At 33.2% G+C, this 26,060-nt stretch overlaps 3 protein-coding genes across 4 annotated transcripts; all 3 read right to left on the reverse strand.

The window, feature by feature from the left end:
* Window positions 1-1,432: 1,432 nt before the first annotated feature.
* BMY3 (beta-amylase 3) lies at window positions 1,433-4,565 on the reverse strand. Its single transcript, XM_078314838.1, has 3 exons — window positions 4,134-4,565; window positions 3,046-3,537; window positions 1,433-2,619 (listed from the first exon to the last, which is right to left on the reverse strand). The coding sequence occupies exons 1-3, from the start codon at window positions 4,353-4,355 to the stop codon at window positions 1,756-1,758; spliced, it is 1,578 nt and encodes a 525-aa protein (XP_078170964.1). The 5' UTR covers window positions 4,356-4,565; the 3' UTR covers window positions 1,433-1,755.
* Window positions 4,566-11,470: 6,905 nt separating this feature from the next.
* Window positions 11,471-15,702, reverse strand: TLP11 (tubby like protein 11). Of its 2 annotated transcripts, none has more exons than XM_078314991.1 (6): window positions 14,812-15,702; window positions 14,234-14,321; window positions 14,014-14,143; window positions 13,099-13,278; window positions 12,187-12,687; window positions 11,471-11,909 (listed from the first exon to the last, which is right to left on the reverse strand). In XM_078314991.1, exons 1-5 carry the CDS (start codon window positions 15,142-15,144, stop codon window positions 12,195-12,197), a joined length of 1,224 nt encoding a protein of 407 aa, XP_078171117.1. In that variant the 5' UTR covers window positions 15,145-15,702; the 3' UTR covers window positions 11,471-11,909; window positions 12,187-12,194. The 2 variants fall into 2 exon arrangements, with proteins under 2 accessions (XP_078171117.1, XP_078171116.1); XM_078314990.1 differs by having other exon boundaries at window positions 12,149-12,687.
* Window positions 15,703-20,429: 4,727 nt separating this feature from the next.
* LOC144565150 (sodium/hydrogen exchanger 1-like) lies at window positions 20,430-25,515 on the reverse strand. Its single transcript, XM_078314815.1, has 14 exons — window positions 25,195-25,515; window positions 24,949-25,067; window positions 24,309-24,406; window positions 24,154-24,213; window positions 23,961-24,007; window positions 23,552-23,746; window positions 23,263-23,309; window positions 22,944-23,010; window positions 22,756-22,856; window positions 22,140-22,241; window positions 21,876-22,014; window positions 21,726-21,788; window positions 21,337-21,420; window positions 20,430-21,162 (listed from the first exon to the last, which is right to left on the reverse strand). Exons 1-14 carry the CDS (start codon window positions 25,366-25,368, stop codon window positions 20,839-20,841), a joined length of 1,620 nt encoding a protein of 539 aa, XP_078170941.1. The 5' UTR covers window positions 25,369-25,515; the 3' UTR covers window positions 20,430-20,838.
* Window positions 25,516-26,060: the final 545 nt, after the last annotated feature.

Consider the following 26,060-nt stretch of genomic DNA (forward strand, 5'->3'; position numbering starts at 1 on the left):
GTTATCCAAAGTGTAAACTGCTTGAGCCAGTCTAGCCTTAATTAATGCAACAGAGTTTGGATCATTCTTTACTTATTATTTCGTATTTTATCAGAGATCAAGGCTAATTGAGGTTTTATTTTAAGCAATATTAACCAGCTGGTAGGTACAATACAAAGTATTAAGATAGTCAAACAACTAATTTGTACAAACAAATAGCAAAAAGATGAACTGACAAAGCTGATGAAGAAAGTCAATTGAATGTGTTGTGGCTTTGGGAGCCCGTCGTTTACTAAAAAAAAGAGCAACTTATATGAATAGGAAAGAGAGGTAGAGGAAACGAAGAGTGGGAGAAAATAAAACACAAGAGAGAAAACGGGGTTTGTGGATGAAAATATTTTACGTCTAAAAAAAATGTACACAAGTTATTATATATGGTGAGTTGGAGTCCACGTTGGATTCCGTTAAGCGTTTGGATAGAAAAAGTAACAGAGGGACTTAATTAGAATAAGTTCAAAGTACAATGGCTAGTGATGAACAAATGAAAGTTCAGTGACCAATTTGTAACAAATAACAAAATTTAGTGATCTCTCCGAAAATTTACCCTTGTTTTTTTTATGTCAAAAGATAATTATTTTTCTCCTAACATTAGCATCCAGGAGCCACGCAGCACCCTCTCGGTAGCTTTTCTTTGAAGTCACCAATTTGGATTCCTCATTGCTTACAAAAGATGATGTCTTTCGATTAGAATCAAAGACGCGTTGGAAGAAATACCGACGAGGCGACGATTTTCCGAAACCTAATTCTTAAGATTTGACGGTTTGTGTAATATGTTGCTTTGTATATTAGCGTTTCGATGTGACAACGGGAATATACAGAGCAATAAAAAGACAATGGCTTTCTTTGTCACAGATATAATGTGAGAGAAAGGTTAATGGCAATGAAAGAACGCTTGGATTGTCATTTTTTTTCCTCGGTTCATATAGATGAAGAAATTGACAGAACTATTTTTATTTTATGCAACACACAACTAATTAAAATATAATAAAAAGATACAACTAATGCACTGTATGAAGTCAAACTGACTCTGTCAATATTTTTACCCAGCGTTAAAGGACAAGAAATTTTAATTGAAGAAACAATCAGCATCACGCATCACTTCTCTTTTTCTATTTTTTTCCCTCTAGGATATAATTATTTGACTTTAATAGCAGAATATTAGAGAATTGTTAATAGGCAATAGAATGTAAGTATGAAATGGTGTTATTAATTGAAGGCGCATCGGTTGTTTTTTTATTTTATTAATATTATTTTTTGGAATTGTTCACCGCCAACCTCAGGCTTATCACCGAAGTGATTAGAGTTATAGAAATTACAAATAAGAAATATTATTTAAATAATAGGGGGAATTTCATATGTAATTCTCAAAAATCGTGAAATTACGTAGTTTTGATGAGCAGAACAATTGCAATTTTCTATTCATAAAAAGAGTTTTACATTACTTTAGATCAATTACAGTAGCATATTTTTTTATTTTTACAAAGACAATAGCATACCTTTACAAACAGGCGGTAGCATATCTACAGTCTTTCAGATGGACTACCTGATTTCAAGCAACAATTTGGTAACAAAAAACCTAAAAAATAATCTACTATTATACATCTAAATTCACAAGTACTGATGGGACAAATAACAACCTAAAACATTTTTATTAACAATTTTTGCAATAGTTACCAAAAATAATGGTGATTATTGCAATAATAATAACCCAGCCCCTCAAGCTGATTGCATCTTTCTGTTGTTTCCTGACTCCAAACCAGTCGAGAGAGACAAACGGCCTCCATTGCCATCTGGCAAATCATCAGCATCTAGTTGGCGCCTTTCCATGCCGCTAACGAAGTCCTTGAACAGTGGCCAGTGCGCCGGCGAGAAAAAATCGGCACCCATCCTCTGATACGTAAAAGCTTTCAAACCCGCTTGTGCATTCTCTTTTATTTTTTTAACATTGTCAGTGCCTTTCTTGGCAAGTGTTGAATTCTCCCCGGAAACCTGAACCCCATGCTTCTCACATGCTTGTTTGATCTGGTGTAAGAGAACCTCTGGATTTGAACCCGATTCATCCACGCCCGGAATAACCATCATGCAATCATATTTAGTGAACAACTCTGCCACTGCATCATATCCATCTCTTCCACCAGCGTTAAAAAACCCAGCTGTTAGCTCAGCCGGCCGAGACCTCATGTCATGCCATCGGTGTAATAGCGGAACTTTTGCTGACAGCTGAACTGGCGAATCACTGAACACATTCGAGGCGACAGAAAGGAGGCGGTCTCCATGATTTAGCAGTTGTTGAGAGTACCATGAAAGGAAGAAATTACCATAAGGGGTCTCCCATGAACCTCCATGGTCTTTAAAGAAATTTGAGTTGCTTGGAGATTCATTGTATTTGGGAGTGTCATGGGGTGCCGCAAGGCCCCACAATGGATTACCAGATGATTCAGCAGCTTGTTTGAGTTGGGTAAGGGTGTACTTGTCATGACATTGGAATTCTCCAACACCAGTAAACTCATCAGAATCAGTGGCCGGTGGGAAGGATGGATAGCGAAGTTCACCATTTGGCCCAAGGCTTACTGTTATTTCCTGTGACACAAATATAAGCTATTTAGTATGGGTAGAGTAGAAAATTTCATAAATTTTAGTCACATGTGCAGGTTAAATATGTAAATTTCATTTAACATGGTAACTGTAGAAAATTACCTGGTTAACAATTTTAAATGCTAACGTCTCAATTATGTGTTCTTTTATGCATTAAGCTTGTAATAATTAGTATTAATTTAATCTATTGTTAGCTTCAACAAATGCTTAACCACAAATTACAAAAGCTTATCTTTAGATTGTTCACTATTGAATTCTGATTACATTAGCACAATTATCCTGAAATAAAAGCCTTACTAGGTCTTGGACTTTTCACAGGGCAATTCTGTTTACTAATCTAAAATTTGAGCATTGCTATGCTGCATAAAGAGAGGAAAACAGTAAATAATAATTTCATCGGCAAGGAATTACCGTAATAGTTGATCCAAAGTAGTCCTTGAAGGCTGATTGGAAGCTGCGAAACAGACTTTCAAACACATCAATTGGTTTTCTCCCTTGAAGAACTGACAACTCATCTACTGCAAAAGCCAAACAATCCTTATGTAGTGCCCCCGATTTATCCCTGAACAAAATATCTGGATCAGCCTTAGCTGCTCGCAAGACCCAACTCGGCAATGGAACATTCAACCTATTGCACCCGTTCAAATTTAGGGAAACACGCAGACGTAGGCCGGCACAACGCACCATGTCAGCAACAGCCAAGTAAGCTGACCAATTGAATTCATCCGGCGAATTGGGCTGGGCCACTGCCCAAAAGACCGGGAGCTCCACACCGTGGACCCCCAGGAGCTTCAGGGCCCGCAAACCGGCAGAAATGGCTTTCTCATGGTTTATGGTTTTGGTCATAGAGACTATGTCTAGGGGCAACCCTACGAATAATTCAACTGGTGTCCGAGTTTGAACCTGAAGAATATTCAAAATATTACAAAGCTAATTAGGAATGACATTTGATTATTGCTAGAAAAAAATACATTGTTAAATTTAGATATAGACCATTATGTGGATCATTCAAAATTTATTCAATATTGAGCTTAATTTTTGCGTGGAAGGAGCAGAAATTTGTCTTATCCGTTTGTTCATTGAACCGGGACCACCCGCAAAAATTTATTTATTTTTTTGCTTCAACGCAAAAATTTATTTCTTGATAAGGTCCCCACAAAACCAAAACTTCTACGCGAATAAACTTTTTGGCTTTCAAAATATGTGGTTCTCAAGTTCATTACGGAATAATAATTTCCAACAACAACCCAAAAAAAAAGGTCTGGCAATTTAGTCATAACACCTCATACAAATTGAACTTGACCATCCACCAACCGCCACCCCCAATTCGCGTGAGTTTTTACCCGCGAAATAAATACAAATAAATTTAAGGGCCCATTTGTGTAAATATTAGTTCTGGACAGGATTGCAAAATTTGATAACTGAACGATCTCTCTTACAATCCTCAAATCGTTTATGTTCTGTAACTTCCCAAGCAGATAAAGTATAATGATATTTACCTTTTCTTTTCTGAATGCCTCTCGATTCTTCTCCACTGCTATCTCAGCCCGAATTGCCTTCAACCCGACCCAATTCACACGACATTTTCGACTTAAATATCCAAAATTGGACCCTTTATGGCGGCATGAGACGCTGATCGGAGCAGAGAAACCCAATCTCTTAACCTTGGAGCCCTCCATCTTAGCAGCGACCACCTTCGGTACTGATAAACCCACCTCCATCGTTTTTCCAAGATTGAACTTTGATCAATTGGTGACTTACTAGGATTAAGGTATAGTGATAGATAGACGAAAATCAAATGGACGCTAAAATTCAGGATCAAGAGAAGAAAGTTTGAAAAAAGTGAAACGATCTTTTTTTTTTTTTTTTTTGAGGCAAAAAAGGGAAATGATTTGCTTCTTACAGCTTGGGTTTTGTTTTTTGAAACTTGGCAGTTAGAATTGGGAAGAGAGAGATTATATATAGAAGAAAAACGGATGGATAAAAAAAAATGAAAAAAAAGGAAAAGCCACGTGTCATGGTCATCCACAGCCGCTAAATAAATCTAACGCTTAAAATTTTTAAGTTTAATTCCACGGTGGTTTTCAACCTTTTGCGGACTGCTGCTTTGGGTATTTTCGTCAATGACACGGTGCCAGGTTTTAAGAGGGTAAAAGTTAAACAGAGTAATTTTAGCTCTATGCAGCGCACGATCCATATGAAGCACCGTTTAGATTCTGTAGTTCATGCGCTGCATGAAGTAAAAATCGCTCTGTTAAAAACCATTACCCGTTTAATTGAACGGATACGAGGGTATCTTGGTCAATTGGCAAACAGCAGGTCATGCCAGGTTTGTATTCTTGCGGATAATGGAAAGGAATGACGTGGCTGCCACGTGGTAGTAGGTTCTGGGCGGTTGTGGATAGACGCGGGAAGCCGATGAATCGGCTTTGAGTCACCCTAGTATGGGCCACACACATAGCCACCGAAGGCCCAATTATTGAGTAAATATTTTAACAGAGTATCTTTCACTTCATGCAGCGCACGAACCATTTTCCGTACTGTTTTAGTTCTATAGTTATTACGCTGCTCAAGCTAAAACAGCTCTGTTAAAATATTTATCCGAATTATTGAGCTGGGGCCTCTGCCTCTCAATCAAAGCAGGGTTACAATTGTCAATTTTGAATCGGCATCACACGCTGCACCGAAAAAATGCCAGAGAGGAATCAGAATTTTGTTTTTATCCTGCATTTTTAAATAAAAACAAGACTATTTTTTATTTTTAAATCTCTTATAAAAATATATTTTAAATTAATTTGAAAGTTTATAAAGTTTGTATGTAAATAAATACATCACTTATTAAGTAAATTTATAAAGAGTTTGATGGGAATCTCGTTTTACTTTTTAAATTATATATATTTTATAATTTTGACAGAATCGTACATATATCTTCAAAATGAATTTCGAAATACAGTACAGAAATAAGGAAAACTAAATACATTAATATATATTAAATTGTAGACACATACCTCGGACTGAACATATCGTTCAGATTTAAATGTAAACTAAACCTAAATGCCGAAATTTTTATTAATAGGAAATTAATTAAATAAATATCCAAAATGAAGAATGTTTTTGCGTTTTTTCGAGATATAGGGAAAACGTGATGGTTAATCACGTCCTCTGACCGTTATAGACTATCACGGCCAGGTTTAGCACTAATCACCACACTTCTTAAAAAAAATAAAAAAAAATAAAAAAATTCCTGGTCATGATTGATAATCACGGCCAGAATTCAAATCCAGTGCAATATCTGACCGTGCAGAATGAGATCTGAGTTTGTCCATTTTAATGCCATGTCTGGCCGTGATTGATAATCATGGACAGGAATTTTTTTTATTTTTTTTTATTTTTTAAGAAGTGCGGTAATTAGTGCTAAATCTGGCCGTGATAATCTATAACGGCCAGAGGACGTGATTAGCCATCATGTTTTTCCTATATCTCGAAAAAACGCAAAACCTTCTCTAATCTCGATATTTAATTAATATATTTCCTATTAATAAAAATTTCGGAACCTAAACGCATTTGTTCAGTATGCTCTTTTATTATGTACACAGTAACTTTTTCTTTGAAACATTAAATATTATATAATAGTTGCACAAATATGTATTAGAAATTTTGAGAAATAATATTTTTACAAAAATATGCTACAATAACGCTTTAAATTAAGCATATGACATGCCTATTAGATGTTTTAATTTAATTTTGAATGCATTTGAAGTAATTAAGTCACACAAAGCACTGTAATTGCATAAACAAAATTTTATGGATAATAAATGTTGTATTTGTTTAATTAATGTTAGTAATTCACTACAACAGTCAACAGGTGTTGCATTAGCATAAGAGGCATAGCATAGCCATAGCATCTTTAACCAGGGCTAGGCCGGAGCGAATTTGATGCGCACTATGGTTAGGTCACACATCCAATCCATTTATTTACTTGATTGTTGTCGCTTACAAGTTACAAGTCAAAACCTTACCTGAATTATTCCCCAATAATTTTGAATTCCATGATAACTTGGGATTGGCGGTAATTAATGTTGCTTGAAAGCTTCAATCATAAATATATAATATTATCCGTATTAGATGGGTGCAGATTTTAACAGCCGTATTTTTAAGTTTCACATATCTGAGTTAAGAGAAAACAATTCTTTGGACCAAATTGTCCTTCTATTGAAAAAAAGAAAGAATATACTTGATTCCAAGTTATGTAAAAGACAAACAAACTTTCAATTCAGATATTTTACGTAACATAATTGGATTCGAATAGTAGATTTGTTTGCTATAACAATTCAGATCATCCACTTGAATTGAATTGGATTCCAAATAAAACATAATTGAATTCAAATAGAAGACTTGCTTACTAGAACAACTATTTTTTTATTTTTTATTTTTTTTTGAGTAAAACCTGGCAGAGGCTGCCAGGTGCTTACTAGAACAACTAATTAACGTCATAGTTGGATAGACTTGTAATTGAATGTAATTGGACCCTTTAAGTTTTGAATATATCCCTGGCAGCCTCTGCCAGTTTGAATATAGCCACTGCCCAGTTCTTGTCAAAAAAAAAAAAAAAAGCCTCTGCCAGTTTGGTTTTCAAAAAAAAAAACATACACAACTAATTAAGCATTTAAGCCTAATAAAAGACAAACCGACACAAAAATTGAAGTCAAATTTTGTACAGAGAGAGAATGTGTTTTTAGTGTTCAATTTGAACTTTCACGGAACCAATAATTTTTGCAAACTGGTAAATGATATAAATAGATTGAAACACTAAATATATAATACCTTCGTTTTGTAATTTAGTGCATTTTTTTATTTATAATTATGAATTTTAATTTATTTGTTTTATAGTTATGAATTTTAATTATCCAAATTCTTTCATCAGTCTTAAAAGGACAATCGAGTTCCCGATTTTCTCTCTTTTATTTAAAGGTGCATCACATATATCACGATATTGACCACCTATATCATGTTGTAAAACCACATATTTTTCTAACATTGAACTACAAATAGATAATACGTTTTCTTTAGCTGAGTAAAATGCTCTAACACCATTAAACAAATCTTCACAAATTTGACCCTTGAAATTGAGTAATTCAAATTTTTCAACATCATGTTCGGATGAAATTGCCGACCCATCGATATCCATCTAGTAAATAAAATATAAATTTTTTTTTATTTAAATTAAAAGCTATATTGCAATTTTATTATTGCAGTAATAAAGTCTTGAATTACCGTTGTTGAAGTAGAACTTGAATTTTAAATAAATCGGTCGTCTGGATTGAAGCAAAGAATTGAGAACTTGAGGATTCCAATTTTTTGTGTTTAACAGGAAAAGCAAGAACTTGCATATATATTTTCACAAATGTGGGTGGATCCACATCAAAATAACTTGCTAATTTAGAAGAATTATAATCCAGCTCTATTGTTTCCTTTTCGACGGAAGGACAGTTTGGTCCAAAAGATTGATTTCTCTCAGCGCAAATCTGTGGGAATTAAATTCTACACCCGTATGAGATGTATGCATGCATAGTGGATCATCATATTAACACTACAAATCTTTATATTAACAGAACACTATCTAAATATTTTAATAAATAGATCAATTTATCTTTCATTAACTACTTTCTTAAAAACTCTCTCATTCATACTATAAGATTTTCTTTTCTTAATTTTCTACAATATAATAATTTCCTTCTCTCTCATACATTATTATATTATTTTATTTCTTTAATGGTTAAACTTGTAAATTAAATAAATATTTCATAATATTTGTTATTTATATTGCATCGTACTTTTAAATTTTAGATATATTATAAGAATGAAAAAAATTATTATGTTGTTGACAATCTATCAATATATATTTATTTTATCTAACTCTACAAGTATCTACTTGAAGGAAAAAAGAAGTTATCTTGGCATAATACTTTTGTTGTATATAAATCTATCAAATTAATTGTATATAAATTTTATTAACATTATTTTTTTTCAAACCGGATCTTTTTATTATTTCTATTGGATATGTCTATTACTATACCTGTTATACATAATAAAACTCATTTGATATAAGAGGGATCTACTTACATTCTTTTTTAGTGACACCGGATTACACTATATATTTGTAAAGCCCAAACATTCAATCCAAACCGTTCAACATGATGGATATATTAAAATGTGCTTGCAGATCAAATTTGACCTTTTTTTGAATTTTTTTTACTATTTATTAAGATGGATACAAAAATTCAATGGTCTGAAAACAACGATTTTGTAAAATACTTAATAAAAAATTCAAAAAATATATATAATTTTATCTGCAAGCATATTTTAATATATCCATCATGTTGATTGACTGTTTAGATTTTGAAAATTTTAAAAATGTATGGTGTAATTTGGTGTCACTAAAAAAAGTTGTAAGTGGAACAGGAATTTTTCCATGAAAAATATATATAAGAAAAAGGGGTTTTTTCAAAATGCAAAACGTTTGTAATATACTTTTAGACAAAAATTTCATGCTCTATGTTGTAATACTTTTGAGATTGGTGTTATAATTAAGTTTTTTAACTGTGGAACAATTATTTTGTTATTGGGGGAGGGAGATGTGTGTGTGTGTGTATAGTTTCTAAACTGTTTTTTTTTATCACTGTTTTTTTGGACTGTTTGGACTGCTTTTATTTATAAATAAAAATTGTTATTAAAAAACAATTATTTTGTTGTTGTGGGAAGGATATATGTAATAAACATTGATTTTTTTTTTTTACTTTATAATATTTTTGAGATTGGTGTTATAAATAAAAATAGAATGACTGTTTCTTTTCTTTTTCTCCTCTATTAAGAAGATAAAAGGATTAAAAAAGTTTATTAAAAAAACATATAGCCATTAAATAGTTACTAATTAAGGGAGAAAAAGAAATAATTGCACACGGAGGGCAATTTTGTCCATCAGATAAAAAATTTAAATTGTGTTGTGTCAGTAACAAATTTTATAGTGTTACTATCAACACCCATGTATAGCTTACGAAAAAATTGTAACAATGAAAAAAAATAACTAATTTCTAAAAAACTTGCTTTTTTGTTCAACCTCAATATGAACATAAATTATTTTTTCATTAGATCTAAGTAGCTTGTTTCACCCCAATATAATTAGCACATCTTTGTTATGAGGTTTTGAGTCGGAAGCTATGACCGTAAACATCAATCAAGTTGGAAAGGAATAGAAGATAACTTCTATTTCTTCTAAAAACAGTGATAAGGATTATCTTCTATCCCCACTTTATCCCACAAATCATACATAACCAATCAGTCTGGATGAAACAAATGTGCCACAGCAAAGCAATTTGACAATAAAATCAAAAAAATTCCAACAGAGAGCATAACAGAACTGATTGTTTTCATATGCCACAAACCCACCACTGAGTACTGACAGCAAAGAAAACCCAAACTATTATTTCACTTTTCAGGCTCATTGCATATGCAGATGAAATGGTGCAACAGTAAAATGTTATGAATACTATGAAATTGATTCTCAATTATAGCATGCAAATTTTATATTCTTAACTTCTATTCATATTTGACTCTTATAGTTTGAAAGTCTGGTTCCATCTCTAATCACTTCGGAGTGATCTCAACATCCTGTGATCCATCATCGGTCGTGATCTCATAATCAACTTTTTAGTTCAAAATGGCTGCCATGCCAACAGTAGTTAGATTGAGATTTTGATCATCATGATGTAATGCCTGGTGCACCATCTCCTGAACCTTTTCCACTTTCTGCTCCTGATGCTGATGCAGCCCTTATGCAATTATGTTGCCATTTACTGCAAAATAAAAAATGGTTTATTTATGAATTGCTAAGCATTATTGAACTAAAATTTAGCTAATTAGTTTTGTATTCGATTAGAAAGGATATAAATCAAATCACTTGAATATTCAATCTGCCGAAAATCATACCAAAAATTTAACTAATTTTTACTTCCATTGATTGAGTTAATATTTTAATCAAATTAGTATGAATGTTTTACTTATAATAATGTAAATACTTGATAATTAGAATTGTTATGTTTAATATTACAACATTAACATAATATATACTAACATTGTTCATTAGAATTTTCAGTTTATTTGATTTTCAATTGTTCAAACCAAGCTATAAATTCAAAATCGAGTTTTCACAACAACAACAAAAATAAGTCTTCAATATTTTAGAACCGAACCAAATAAACAAACCCAACAACCGAACTGTTTTATACAAAATAAATTAATCCATTTAAATCAAATCAATTGAACACTTCTATCAGGAACTCGCTCCACATTGATAGTTCAAAATCCAATTTCCAAATTCCAAAGAACAGAACTGCAGAATTAGTGCAGTGGCACGAATTCTCTCTCTACGGAGAGGTCACATGTTCAATTCTCGTGAATAGCATTTAAAAGATGCTAGAATGTACCAAAACCCTTTAATAAAATTAAAAAAAAAAACGATTTTCTAAAAATCAAATCCACCAAATTACTCTCATATTTCATGAGAATGCACGAATATAATACCTCGAATTTCCAATGTTGTGTATCTTTTTCAAGTCTAATTTACTTGCAACAAGCATAAATGTCACATAAAAAAACGAAAAAAAAAACGATTCCAATATGTTGCCCCATGTAACATTAGTCAAGAGGGGACTGAATCTTAGGACTGTATAAATAACTTTTCCTTGTCAATACAAATGTTAGCGGCACTTGTCAGCTAACCCTTAAAAAATATTGTTCTAATTTCCTCAGACGAGCGTACACACAACACCAACAAAAATAAACAGTTAAAATATATCGCGTAGCTAGCAGCTTGATATCATAACATTACAAACATGTCCAACATTAGTCTCAACTTCGCTACATCCTAGGAAACAATGTCAAAGAATAAGGTACAACCGTACAAGCACTCAAACTAGCAAATTGGATACAACAAAGCCACAATCAATCAGGAGTTTTGTTAGGCATCTCATTAACATAACTCAAAAAGTAATCTTGCATTTCATGATACAACATACAACATGACTAGGCTAAATATTCTCTAGTTGGTCTAACCTTCAGAGGGGGCTGACACAAAGTGTAGCAACAAGCAAACTCAACATATTTATATACAAGAAGTGAACTTGAGAAGGACTCTTGAATTGGGTTTCACTCTCTTCACTCTATATAGCTGTTGGCTGCTCTCTGTGGTCCTCAGATTGCTTGTAGATAAGCAGTACCTATGGTCAGTAAAAATTAAAAAAAACCTTTCAATAAATGGTTAATGAAGTTCATGGTGCCAGTGAGCTGATAGGATCAGTATCAACCAGGACAAAGTACTTTAGCAGCCAAATAGTGACAATTTCATAATTTCGGTTTTATGTTTGCTTTTGTGTTTCAAATTTCCCGACTACTGTGGTTTGGAAAAGTCTCCTAAATCCAAAAATTCCATCTTACTTCATTAATTTAATGTTTATACCTAAACATAATCCTTAATGCAGAAGCTTCTCACAGTACCTTGTAACTTATTCACAGGCAATTTTGGTGTCAAAGCTGCTGAGGCAAATGGCAAACGCCTGGAAGGCTGAGATTGGGTAACGATAATCCATCGTGAACAAATCCTTGCCGACTTTGCCAAACTGCAATATAACTTTGCCGTCTTGCTCCTGATTTACTGTGCCACCCTCCTCGGGTGCAGCCACCAGCTGAAAATTCTTGACCGATGCCACTGTGACCCGGCCCCTGAAATTCAGGCACCAGCACTGCAGCTGCTCATGCCAACGAGGTGATTTATTTTTCAAAGTTAGCTTCTTGCTGTCCTTTTGGGTCGTTAAGTGATCAGTTCTGGAAGTGGATGGGTCTAATCTGGCTGATTTCGAGCGAAAAAAGGGGAGGGGATGCAAGGAGTCAATATTGAGGCTACTAAGAGGGAAATCGGTCTGGACCGGGGCAATTCCACCAGGTTCAATGGAGGAAGAAGGGATCGAATCCATCACACATTGCATCCTTCTAGGACCCCTGGTTTGAGAAAAATATGAATATGAGATTGATTAGTTAATTCAGCTATTTGATGTCTTCATCAATAGTCATTGAGAAAAATACATGCGAACAGAATCACTTCGCTGGATTTTATATTCACATATTTTGGTATTGAATTTTTTATTTACTGGTAGAGTTGTTGTTATGATTGCATTAGAATATCTTCTTAATAAGATATTTTGCTATTAGCTCTTTACATGCTTCGTGTTTAATTACTGTGAACCAAATTATGATGAAAACCCTTCAATTTATCCATGGAACTTCGATAAGTGCTTTACTTTTTCTAATAATCTAACACAATTAGATTGGTACAAACCTTTGATGATATCCGTTACAAAGATTGAACAAAAATCAAGAAAACAGAAGGTTGGGATTATTAAAGTTATATACCTAGAACCAAGAACATTCAATTCATATGCAATATGGGCCACGGCATAATTTCCAGCAGGGACTCTAGGGGCAACCTGGTTTGACCCAACCATGCGCATTGACCGACTCTTTGATAGGACAGCACCGGCATATGGAGGATGCGCATCATACACTGTGAATTTTGTTCCCAAGAAGTTCGATCTGTATGAAAAGAGTGCAAATTAATTTTCAAATAATCATAGAGCTAAATACTAGAAACAGAATTTCTACTTGTTTCAATATGTTAGAAACATGGACATTTAAACAATGACCTGACAGCAAAATTTCACAACAGAACTCCAGATACCATCTAATTGGGTTAACAACAACCGGACCAAAGCATTGGTCCTACTAAGAAGGCAGATCTAATGGTTGATGAGAAATGCCAATTTGAATTTTTCTGACAGAGTAATATACATAAAAACCAAAAGATGTTGTGCTTATAATGTTAAAAGTAAATTTTCAATACATAGAATCCTTGTACAGGCCACACTTTTTCTTACTATTTCTTCCATCAACAAATTAATGAAGGATGCTTATAAAGAGAATGACCTGAATTAACATTTGCAATGCTACCTGAGAATGCAGAATAATTTTCCAATTAAGTCCTTATTTTTAAACTTCTATTTTTCACATTTCAGAGAGTTTTGCCATAAAGGCATCACTAATTCCTTTTGTAACCATTTTGTTATAATTTCTACAATTTAGGATTCCATTATAATCCATTTTACGGAGAAAGGCAATACATATATAAATATTTATTGCTTGAAGTTTTATGATGGCTCCCGTACTAGTTTTGCTGCAAATTCAACACCAGGATATAGAGCTATCCAATACAACACATGTACAGTATAGCAAGGTTTGAACATATGTGACATGTGCAGGAAACAGACTCACCTAAGTTTCCCGACATAGGTGTAACTCCCCTTTGACATGTCATCTTTATTTAGGGAAATAAGGTAATCTGTACAAGTGGGCCGCCTAGATTTACGCGCAGCCAATAAGAACTTACCATCATCTGTCAGGGCTACAAATACAAACCATCAAAGATGCATAAGCTCACGAAAACAGATATTAATTGATGAAATGGCCAAGCAATTGAAACTTTTTAGCATACCTTGTGTTAAACCGAGGTAAAGGTAGTATGTGTGTGTATTGCGATTTCTCTTGATAAAGCATTGTAGAGGGAATTCTCTTGGTCCAGGCTAATAAAAGAAGTAGATGGAAAAAGAGAGAAGGATTATTGCTTAGTTTCAGTACCAACTGAACAAAACTATACTTCTAAAATTAAACAGTAGGTTCTGCACCACTTGTTGCACCCCACCTACAAATAGTTATAAGCATTTTGGAGGTTGGAACTGACAAGTAATTGCACTAATCTGCTTCTACTATTATAGAAGAAAACAAATTTCCACATGCACCCCTGCAAAACCTCTGGACATCATGAATGCCCCTTGAAAAGGAGAAATATTCAAACCACTCATAATTCATATCCTAATCTCTTCAAAATAATACTGAAACTACCCTAGCTTTCTCCTCATATATCGTATATTCACAAAGACTGAGACTGAAGGAAGGCTAGCACACTCACACTCACACATCATTATGATAGATTTAGTGATATGCCTACATTACACCATTTCAGGAATTTACTGCAGGGCAAACTAGTTAAAACTCAATACTGAAAAATTATACCTGCTTCAGTGAAATAGGAAAGGTCAGCTTCCCAGAAATCTCTGGAAGCTTAACAAGTTCCTTCATGATATCTCGCCAAGAGCGGCAAACACCAGCACAAGCCGCCACGTCCTTGCGTGGGGGCCACGTGGCCTCTGACTCCTCAATTCGTACTAACACATCCCGCAACAGTTCAGGCGGGAGATTGGCCCAGCAACTCTGCTTCAAGGCATCAAATTCCCCAAATGGACTTGGTCCTTCATGAACCACTGAAGCACGGAGCGACCGGGACGACCTCAATCGAAAACTCCCAATTTCGTCTCTCATGTCTTGAATTAAAGTTTTAAAAGACATCACCTTTTACTTTCCCCTTTCAGGAACTTCTCCAGAGATAGAAAAGGGTAATGGAAGCTAATAAATCTTAATTATTACATAATTGAGGGTGCTGTTGAATCAATGCAATTTCGGCAGGGAAAGTTTGGATTGACCATGGAGAGAGAAACGAAAAAGTACCTTCCCATTTGGGAAATACCCAATTGAAGGAAATTCGTCTAGTCAAGATCTTATGCCAATTTTTCCAGAATTAGGCAGTGAAAGTAAGACCAGTACCGTACCAAAAAACCAAAGAGGTTTTATTGCTTTTTTTTTCTCTTTAACCTTTTCTCTGTGCAGGGGGTGGGAGTGGAGGGGTCGAGGAAGAGAAAATCGAAGCGGAAATTTCGGAATTTCCTTACCAAAAAAAGAGGAGATAGCAATCTATCGAGAAATAGGAATCTCTGATTTGAGAGTAAGGTTAGGTTAAGGTCGAGAAATTTCTAGGGTTGGTGGTGGTAAGCAGGGAGAGAGAGAAAGAAAGAGAGGTATTTTATTCATAGTTTAATTAAATGGGAACAAAGTTGGGGACTTTGGGGCAAATCTGCTGGCTGGCAGACGCAGATGGAAACAAAGGTATCCAATCCAAATCGAAGACAAGTTGCAATTGCAAGACAGCAAGAAGAGGACACGTATCCTCTGCATTAACGTACCGTTTGAGTTAATTTCTGAACCGTACGATCAGAATTCGGGCCAATCCGGCCCAAGCCTATAACTCACAGGGTCCTTTAATATTAGTACAGATCTCAATCGGACGGTCCACATTTTAACTCAAAATTTGAGTTAATGCAGAGATATGAATTCGCAAGAAGAGGGGGGCCTAAATGCTCAATCTTATCCAGTCATAAATGCCGACGGTTGATAATAATTAGACTGGTCTTTGCATGAAATTTGACAAAAGAGCGGCGAAAGTTCAGATCAAATGCTAACAGAAGCTACCGTCTAGTCGTATTTGTAAGCCTTGGTTTTAATTTGTATCACTTTACTCTTCTATTTTTCTATCTGAACCGTTCAAAATCAATCACACAGCTTCAACTACTTTTTTTTAAAAGAATAATTGAAGCTGTGTGATCAATTTTAAATGTCGAAAAAGAAAAAAGTAATTAAGGCTGTGTGATCGATTTTGAACGATTCAGGTGATAGAATAGGAGGGAGAAGCATATTTGAATCCTAGTTGCGTGGTGTAAATAAAGTTTGTAACCAAAAGTAAAAAAAGAATGTCCAAAGCTCTTTAATTTTTCTTTAGATATAAATTGAATCAAATTATTAAATTTAAATATTATAAATAAAAAGTTTGAATTTCAAACCTGCTTAGATATGTTATTTAATTTTTATCAAAGTTCTAAATAGTGATTTATCGTATCACGGAAAGTCTAAAAAACTTATTGAGATACTATAGTTAGTGCCAAAAACAACTAATAGTATTATAGCTTTTAAGATTAGAAAATGTTATAGCACTGCTATAGTTAAGTTATTGCAAATTTTAAAAAGATTAAATTAATTTGCAATATCTTAAGTTACCTATCATATCAAAGGATAAATTGGAAGAGGAATCATTATTTTTCACTTTTGCTTTCGGTAATCACATTTTCAATTATCACCTTAAGCACTGTCTTTTTTTTTTTTTAAATTATCAACTTAAGCACTGTCAAAACTCAAAAGCAAATTATCGATCTGTCTTAAGTCCTAGCTGTCCTCAGTCGTGTCCCTCTCCAGGAAAAAAACATGCGTCATGGAAATTTTAAATTTTTATTGTCAGGACAAGCTTATAAAGGAAAGGAAAAAGTAGATACTTTTACTTTTTACGTGTTCGTCACAATAAAAGGAATTCAGATTCTCCCCGGTACCGTAACAGAGAATATTTTACAATTAGTGGATCTGGACCCGTTCTGTTTAACTTGGCACAAATCTCAAAGTCCAATAATACTGTCCTCTATGCTATCCAGAATCTTAAAGCAGCTATGAGTTAATCTCAGACTGTAAAGTGAGGAGAATCTTTTACGGTAACTAAAAGGATACTTTTTTCCAATAAAAAAAGACTTACAACTAGAGGTGCAAAAAAAACTTGTACCTCGTGGTTCGATAATGACTTACATTTGATTTACTCGCTAGTAGCTCGCTCGTTACTGGATCAAGTTGTTAACAAATCAGTTCGCTACTAATTTGGTCCATAATTAATAAGTTCACGCTGAAGCCTAGCTTGCTTGACTAGGCATCAATTTGTAAATTATATGAATGTGTATACATTTATATTGTCCAGTTCAATTTAAAAAGTTTATAAAATTTATTTTCTCTTTAAAACAAAATCCAATTAGATCCAACAAACCAACTCGTCAACTTATAACGATTTCAAGCTGAGATTTCAACTCAAAACTTTTAAAGTCAGCTTGCTCATGACTCGTTATCACCCGTAACTGTACAACAAACACAAAAACGAAAAAGGTTATGCTTTTCAATTTTCAGGACCACTAGAATATAGATACGATTGCATATTGGTACTTGGTAGAATGGTGTGTGGTTTTCGCGTTGTTGACTTTTTGCACTGAACAAAACATCTGATTAATTGGTTGCTCGCACGCCCAAGGGCTTTTCCTCAAAAAAAAAAAAAAAAAATTGGTTGCTCGCCAAAGAGGAGATACATGAGTTTGAAAAATATCTACATGATATGATGCTAGACTAATTATTAGTGATTACTCGGTGCGAGTTAAACGTGTCAAACAAAAAAATAATTTAAGAATATTATTTCAACTAGATTTTATTGGCATGTCTGCAGAATATCTAAGATGCTAGAATTCTGGATATAGACTATGAACATATTCCGATATGTTTGTTTGGATAAGAGCATCTACATTTTTAGTACTATTAGAGTTTTTATCGATATAGTAATTTTTAATTTAGTTTTTAAAATATAGAAGAATTTTTTATTTAAAAATTATACAGTAAAGTTTTTTATTAAAAAATTATTTATAAACTCCATGCTGACTAAATAATTGGCTCAAATTATTTCTCATTTTTAATTTGTTGATGACGTGGCTTAATATAAACTATAAAATTAATTTCAGAAATGTAAGTGTTAGAAACTTTAGATACCTTAAATTTTAAAAAGTGATTAACAGTTATTCAGAAACTAATTTCAGTTGCTTGGATGTGAATCATATGCAATCATTGCATTTGTAGGTAAAAGAAAAGTAATGAAGATTGAAGTACTCAAGAGTGTACAGAAAGTTGAATACATGTTCTAAAAGTTAGACATTTTTTAGAATTAGTGTAAATAAACTTATGTGTCGTTGTACTTGTTTTATATATGTAGTTTATTTATCATTTTGATAATTTCTTTTTATTTGAAATGTAACCTAAATTAAACTAACTTCATATATAAACTTGTATCCCGAAATTTTTATTTATACTCTTTCAAATAAAAAAAAACTCTAAAATGGGAGAATTTCACATTTATCAAAGCCGCTAAGCCAATTTGCAGTCAATTTATGGAGGGGGGGCGCAGATTGACTTAAAGGTCCCTCAAAACTTAAATATATTCAATATCACAGTGTATATTTTTAAAGCTTTTGTGGAAACACCAATATAATCTGCGGCCTCCCATAAATGAGCCGCAAATTAACTTAATTAGCGGCCCCGGATAAATGTGAAATTTCTCTATTTTGAAGGTGTTTTGGTTTTTTATTTTTATGCTATTAATAAAAATTTCGGACCTGTGCTGCTGTGCAACGTGTTGTTTGTACATCCTAACTTGTTTGTTTGAAAAATAGTTGATGTCTGTTTCATGACTAGCATGAGTCGACTTATTTTCAAGTATCTAATGATATTTCGAGATTATTTGCCATTTTAATGAATTAAAGATTAGTATAAGCGCACTTATGTTAACTATTTAATGATATTTTATAACTATTCATAATTTGTTGATTTTAAAATATCGTGTGGTGATTCACACATTTCTTCTTCTTCAATTGTATCTAAGGACAAAATTGATGTCCGGTCTAATTATGATAACATTGATCTCAAGCGATAAATTTATACATTTATAAATGATAAAAATTATAAAATATTTCAAATGGTATCTGGATTGATTAAAGGTATAAACAGATAGATACATGCATCTTATTACAACGTATTCCAGAAAAGATGTTTATAAGTTGTATTTAATCTATTTCCATATCCATTAAAACTAAGTCCACTTTCATAAATTTATATTTTACCCAATAGTTTATGAAAACATTATTACACCAATAGGACGCGACAAATAATATTTTAAGAAACGTTTATGCATAATTTTAATGTATTTTTTATTTGTACCTCAAATAAATTTCAAGGTTCATATATGATACTAACTTGAAAATCATTTGTCAAAGTTTTGATAATTTTAAAATTTTTGAAAGCCAAATTTAATTAAAAAGTATGAATAAACGCATACATTTATAATATAAATGCATGATGGTTGATTTGTTTGTACACAAGTTTGTAGTTTGTAGAATTTGAGATGCATAATAAAGCAACTTCTTTTCGTTCTAATAAATTAAGTTGCAATTTAACTTTACAGTAACATACTGGGCTAGATGCAGGCCCATATAGGCAGGCTCTTACTTAACGGGCCTTTAGTGGGTCAGCATTTTGTTATATACAGATGAGATTTTTCACGGGCCTATGAGATTTTTTTTTTTAGGCTATTTTAATTAGCTATCGCTGAAGAGAAAAATAATGTGTATTGATGCTATTTTAATCTTTTACATTACTAAATGAAATTAAAGTAATAAAGTTTTAATTTATTAAAAGAACTGTCAATGCTGATTTTCTGAAAAAACCTAAACCTTTTTGGGATCAATGCAAATATTTTGGTTTCGAGCTTTCAACACAATGCCCCGTCCGTGAAAAAAACTTTTGTAAAAGAAAGAGAAAAAGTTTGTCTTATCAACAAAATATAATTCACGTGATGTCCATATCCATCTACCTCACTTGTGTAGGCATCTTTCTTTTTATTTCAATTTGAATACCTTGTCAAATATACCATGACAATGTAAATTCGCAACAAGAGCTTGTAAATTTTGGTTCCAAAAGAAGTTGATGCATCTGGATACTTGAGAGAAGATTGTCTAAGAATCAAACTATTTAAACTAATTCTGTAGCATCGAAATAGTTGGATAGTTTGCAATCAATATGTATAATATTTTCAGATTGCAAGTGTTTAATAGCAATAAAACTTTCAAAATTTTACAGTACATTTTTTGAACACAAACCAAGAAAAGGAAAAAAATAAATAAAAGAAATGAATTAAACATGATTCTGGCAAGTGTCAAGACACTTGCCGGGTTGATAATACAAATGCTCTGCCTTTGCATTCCTCTACCTATAACTCTCAATCTCATATCTAGAAGCAGTTTATCTTTCCATATCAAGGAAACTATAATTTACATATCTACACCTAAAAAAGCTGATATTGTCAGACCTAGGACAAAATCTGTGCAACTCTTCTAAATTCACACAAAACTTGCATTCATTTCCACACGAGCACTCCTAAATTCATCGGAGGATAATTAAGTATTTCTCTTGTATCCAGAGATATTAACAACTTTCATAAGGTACCGTGTAAGTTCCAAATTCTCACTCAGTGAAAATTGACCCATCCACGCAGCTTGATGGGTCACGGATTCTCTTCTTTACTGTCTAGTCACCACCATGAACACTCTGTTCAATTGGCGAACCGGGTACATAAGGAGCGAATCCACGCCCTCCAAATATAGGGCGCATTACAGCATCATCAAATTTACGCCAGTAAAAATGCACTGTTTTTGCTGGTTTTGTCAGTAGCATGCGGATGCTGGAAGGGCGGTTCAGTGGGTGCTCCCCAATTTCAAGATCTGAACCATTAAGACTGCTAAGAAGAGGTGCAGTTAGTGATTTTGGAGATGAGGGTTCGGAGTTGTTGCCAGAGCTGTGTCTCATCGGCAGGAGGAGGTTTATTAGGGGCTTTGTCATGAGACCAAAAACCTAAAAGATATTTACAGGTGTTGTGAAGCCTAATTTTAAGAAAAGCCACAAATGAAATAATTTCTTTTTTGCAATAAGAAATAGTTTACCTATGATTGATCATACAGGATTTAGCCTAATTCTAATAGAAGAGTAAAATAATGAACATAGGATATGTTTAAAAAATTGTCTCACCATAGTGCTGAAAAGAACAACAGTTATGGTGCTAGTAATCATGATTGCATTGCCTCGAATTTCCGTGTGGCCAGATCTTGTAAACTGAAAAAAAAAAAAAATTGTTTAGAAAGTTCACCAAATTAATAAAAATTAGACTATAATAGCATTGCTCTATTATGACCAAGGCTGTTGGTGAGCATAATGTTTTCCACAAGTTGTGCTTCAAGTGTGATTGAATGCACACAATTTGAGAAGTTCATTTTATCACATTCAATTTTAGTGAATTGGACATCTAAAACAAAGATAGATACTTAGTGACATTAAGTGTCTCCCTCTTAGATCAATTAAACGGTTCTCCATGATATGATTTGAGCGTTTAAGCGATTTTTTTCCAAAATGGTATTTACCTTATTGTAAGCAAGAGCAATCGACACAGCACCTCTCATCAGACCAGCCCACCATATTATAATCTGTTAAAAAAAAAAGGAAAATATGACCTTAGTTCACAATAGAGTATGGAGAGAACACAAAAACAAATTCAGTGAATAAAATTGTACTTGTTTTCGGAAGCTGATTTTTTCATCTGGATTTCGTTTTGTCAGGTTTGATAAGAATGAGAGAGGGAAAACAAAAGCTGCTCTGCCAGCCAAAACCAAAGAGAGCAAAATTGCACTAACTCCAATTGAATTTGCAGGGCTGAAAAGCATACATAAAAAAGAAGCAATCAGATTTTCATACCAGTCAGGTATGCTGGTAACAGGAGTCAGGCATGCTGAGAAGTCAAATCTATTTGAATTTGCTAGAGATATTTATAAATGTACCTGTCACTAGTGAATTTCCATTTTTCAATGTCAAGTGCATCCATGCCAACATAAAGGAAGAGAAATGTCTCCGCAATAAATGACAAGGTTGCGAATGCATGCCTACATAAGTCAGTTGAGTTAAAATAAGTAAAAAAAAAGAAGTTTGGAACATATAACCTACACGAGGAAATGATGATTTGCATCAGAAAAAGAAACCGCGAGCAAAAGGAACGTCTTTGCTAACTGGTAAGTGCAAAAGATAAAGTTTATCAAAGAATCACAGTAAAGGAGAATACAAATAGAGAAATCCTCTGGACACCTCATTTTATGAGAAATTTTTGTGTAAATTAATTTGACTGTCTGATCAAACAAGGGTAAAAACAGAATGTTTTATTTACTTTTAAGATTAGTTCCTAATTTTTAGTAAGAAAATATTCGCTAATAAAAATAGATTATAACAAAATTATTTTTATATCCTTATCATGTGATTTTAAGAAACCTTAATAAGGTAGAATAACCACTTGGTCAAATAAATATGAACCATCCAATAATAATTTAGTGTATCTGAGCAATTTTCAACAAAATACAACTGAAAAAGACGCAAATGACAAAAATAAAATAAAATGAAACTTACTTGGTGGTGACTCTAGAGCTCTCGGTCACATTATGCCACGTATAGTGAGACATCACTATTCCACAAAAAAACACTGTCAATATTCCACTCAAATCCAAGAGCTGCAGTAAGGAAAACAATTGAGATTGTCAGAAAATGGTAATTTCACTTTTGTTGTTATTTTAAATTCTAAATCAATACTAACTCACTTCAGCAAGCATATATGAGAGATACGCCATGAGCATCATGAGTGCCACCTCACGGTCGGTGGAATGCCTGAAATTGATAGGCCATTAGCAGGTAAGTTATTTAGCTTGCACCTTGCTATTGGTATGTATCAGCCAGAATATTTTCAAGATGTTTTATCTTTCAAGAGTAGAATTCGAGAGCAAGGTTCTGATTTATGGTAATGACAGCCAATACAAGGTATGTACCAGCACAATCAGGTCAGGTCTGTCTCAACTAGCCTGGTACAAATGTTTTTACAATAAAATAGTAAATAAATGCACAATTATATTTATAACAAACCTTCCAAAATAAAGTTTCTTGATAATATATGCACTAAGCAGACCAGCCTACATAAAGTAGATCAAAGCATTAGCTTGTCATGCATAAAAAAAGACATTGTACACTGCAATCCATATGTAACCCCGTAAAATAGAAATATTCACGTGTGATCTCTTAAAGAGTTTTGGAATATACTCCTGGCCATTCATACCCCCATTACTAATTAGGGGTATGCTGGTCATTTTTATTGCAAAGCTATTACAGTTGCTATGTTATGTGAATATTAAACATATCAGTAATTTGCACTCACAAATACTCCGAGAAAGGTGCTAGTGATGAACAAATAGAAGAAGTTCATGACGAACTTGAACAATTGTGAAGCGTCAATGTGATCAAGGTCGAAGTTCTGAAGAGCATTAAACAGCACCACTGATGTGGCGTCATTCACGACTCCTTCACCAAATACGATACTGTATAGGAATGGTGTGTCGTCTTGGCTCAGTATCTTTTTAAAAGAATTAATTACAATTAGCATAATTAAGAGTGCTGGAAGAATGCACATATTTTTTGCACAGTACTTTAAAATTGCTTTTATAATGCATTGAATGAAGCAGGATGAACTCATTATATTATTTCCAAAGTTATCAAGGGATGCTGACAATCTCAAGTTTTATAATGGTAAACTATATTAAGCAATAAATGACTTGAGAAATATGAACCTGCAATGTGCAGACAGAATCTGTTGCAGAAAATATTGCACCAATGGCTGAAAACAAAATTAGAAGTAAAATAAGATTAGTATTAAACATAATAGCACTAAACATTACATAATTACCAAAGAGAAATAATTTATAATAATGGTTGAGTTGGGAATAAATGATAAAAAAATCGAATCGGGAATATGTAATGTACCAAGCATATCTCCGATATCAAGGTCACCAATATCCATATTCTTGAATAACCAGATAGCCCCTGGTAATAATACCATAAATTAGAGAAGTACAGATAATTTCAAGAAACTATAAAATTCTCAAAAGTAGTTGACAAATAAAAAAATGTACACATACCAAAAGATATAGTGAAGAAGGAAATTAAAGTTCCAATTGCACCAAACAGTGTAATCGTCATGAAATTGCGAAAGAATTGTTTCTTCTTTACTTGGAACCTGAAACCAGATAAAATTTAGCTTAAATTGAGGATAATTTTAGTTCTACTAGAGGAAAATATTGTTCCACTAAATAACCTGAAACCAGGTAAAATTTATACCATTTGTTTCTGTCTGTCTTAAGATGTACTGAAGGAACTCATGGAAAAGATAATAATATGCATAGTTTGCAAGGGTGTAAAAGAAAAGAAAACATAGTTTCTTCTTGGAATTACTGCTGATACTTTCTTCTTTAGCGTTCATTAATACTTCTGTTTTTTTTTTAAACCTGAAATGATGAGAATAGTACAATAAGAGGCAGCATGCACTGAACGACCCACATGCACCCAATCATTGAACCAACAGGGAACCCAATTTATCAAATTATATTTAAAAGCAAAGCAGCTTAAAATAAACTGGAAGCAACTTTAGCCAAAATCAAATAAAAATTAAGCAAAATTGAACAGCTAAATAAAGGACTAAGCAATTTGCAAATAAACCTGTGAATTCAGAAAGATGGCAACTCAATTTAATACAGTAAAAATGATCCGAGAGAAACTCACCCAGCGTTAAATATAATTGGTGGGAGGAGATAAATAAAGAACAAATCTTCGCTAAAAACTAAAATATGAGAGCTCTTCCCCTTCGTTGTCAGCAAAATAACCACACCAGTACACAATCCCTGAAACCAAAAAAAAAAAAAAAAAAATGATAAGATGAAGAAGAAGAGGAAAAGAAAGCAACCAAGCATTTCAAATTTTTCAGAGATTGGAAATTAATTTTAAAATCATAATCTGAGAGAGACTTACAAGAATTAATGCCGTGATCGATTCATTCATCCATTTAGTCTCCTCCAATAAATGCCCAATCACGATGCAAGCACACAGCAAAGCTATGAACAAATTGATCGATACTACAGATGCATGATCGGAGGTCGTAGAAAGGATCCCTGATCGCACGAAAGTACCCAATTCAAAACCCATTTCTCCAGATTCAAAAATCAACGCATGCAAAGCTGCGGCTTGCTTTTTTCTCTCTTTTTATTTGGGTAAAAATGGGAGCTAATTTTGGTACGAAGAGTTTGCTAAAGAAAGAGAGAATGGATTTCAGAGGCCGTTTGGTGTTTTGCTTTGAGCTTCGCCTTCGCGGGATGGCTCCAAATATATATGCGCTGTTGCTTTTCGTAATTTTATGAAACAGTACCGATGTACGTACTCGTCTCGCTGACCAGGCAAAACCTATTATTATTTTATTATTATTTTATGAGTACCAACAGAGAGACGGACCTACCTACAAGAAATTAAGAAATGGAGTGAATTTACACCCATTTTATACATAGGATAAAATATTATAAATACGGTAATATTGATGTTCATTCGCAGTATGAAAATTTTATATGACTGACTTTATAACTTGAAAATTTGGCTTCACTCTTGAGCACCAAGTATTTTTTTATCACCAAAAATTTTAAATATACTATTAAAAAAATTAAACCAAATAATTATAATTTGATCAAAATTTCATTTTTGACACAGCTGCAAAATGAAATTTTGAATAAAAATTGAGTGTCCGCAGCTTCATGTTGAGGACACATTTTATTTTATCATTATTTTCAAAATTTTGGTTTTTAATGTTGATTGACCAAAAAAATCATTGGTTGGACCATAAAATGTGT

Source organism: Carex rostrata, chromosome 14 (genome assembly GCF_964058835.1).
Source record: "Carex rostrata chromosome 14, lpCarRost1.2, whole genome shotgun sequence".
NCBI classification, from domain to species: Eukaryota; Viridiplantae; Streptophyta; class Magnoliopsida; order Poales; family Cyperaceae; genus Carex; species Carex rostrata.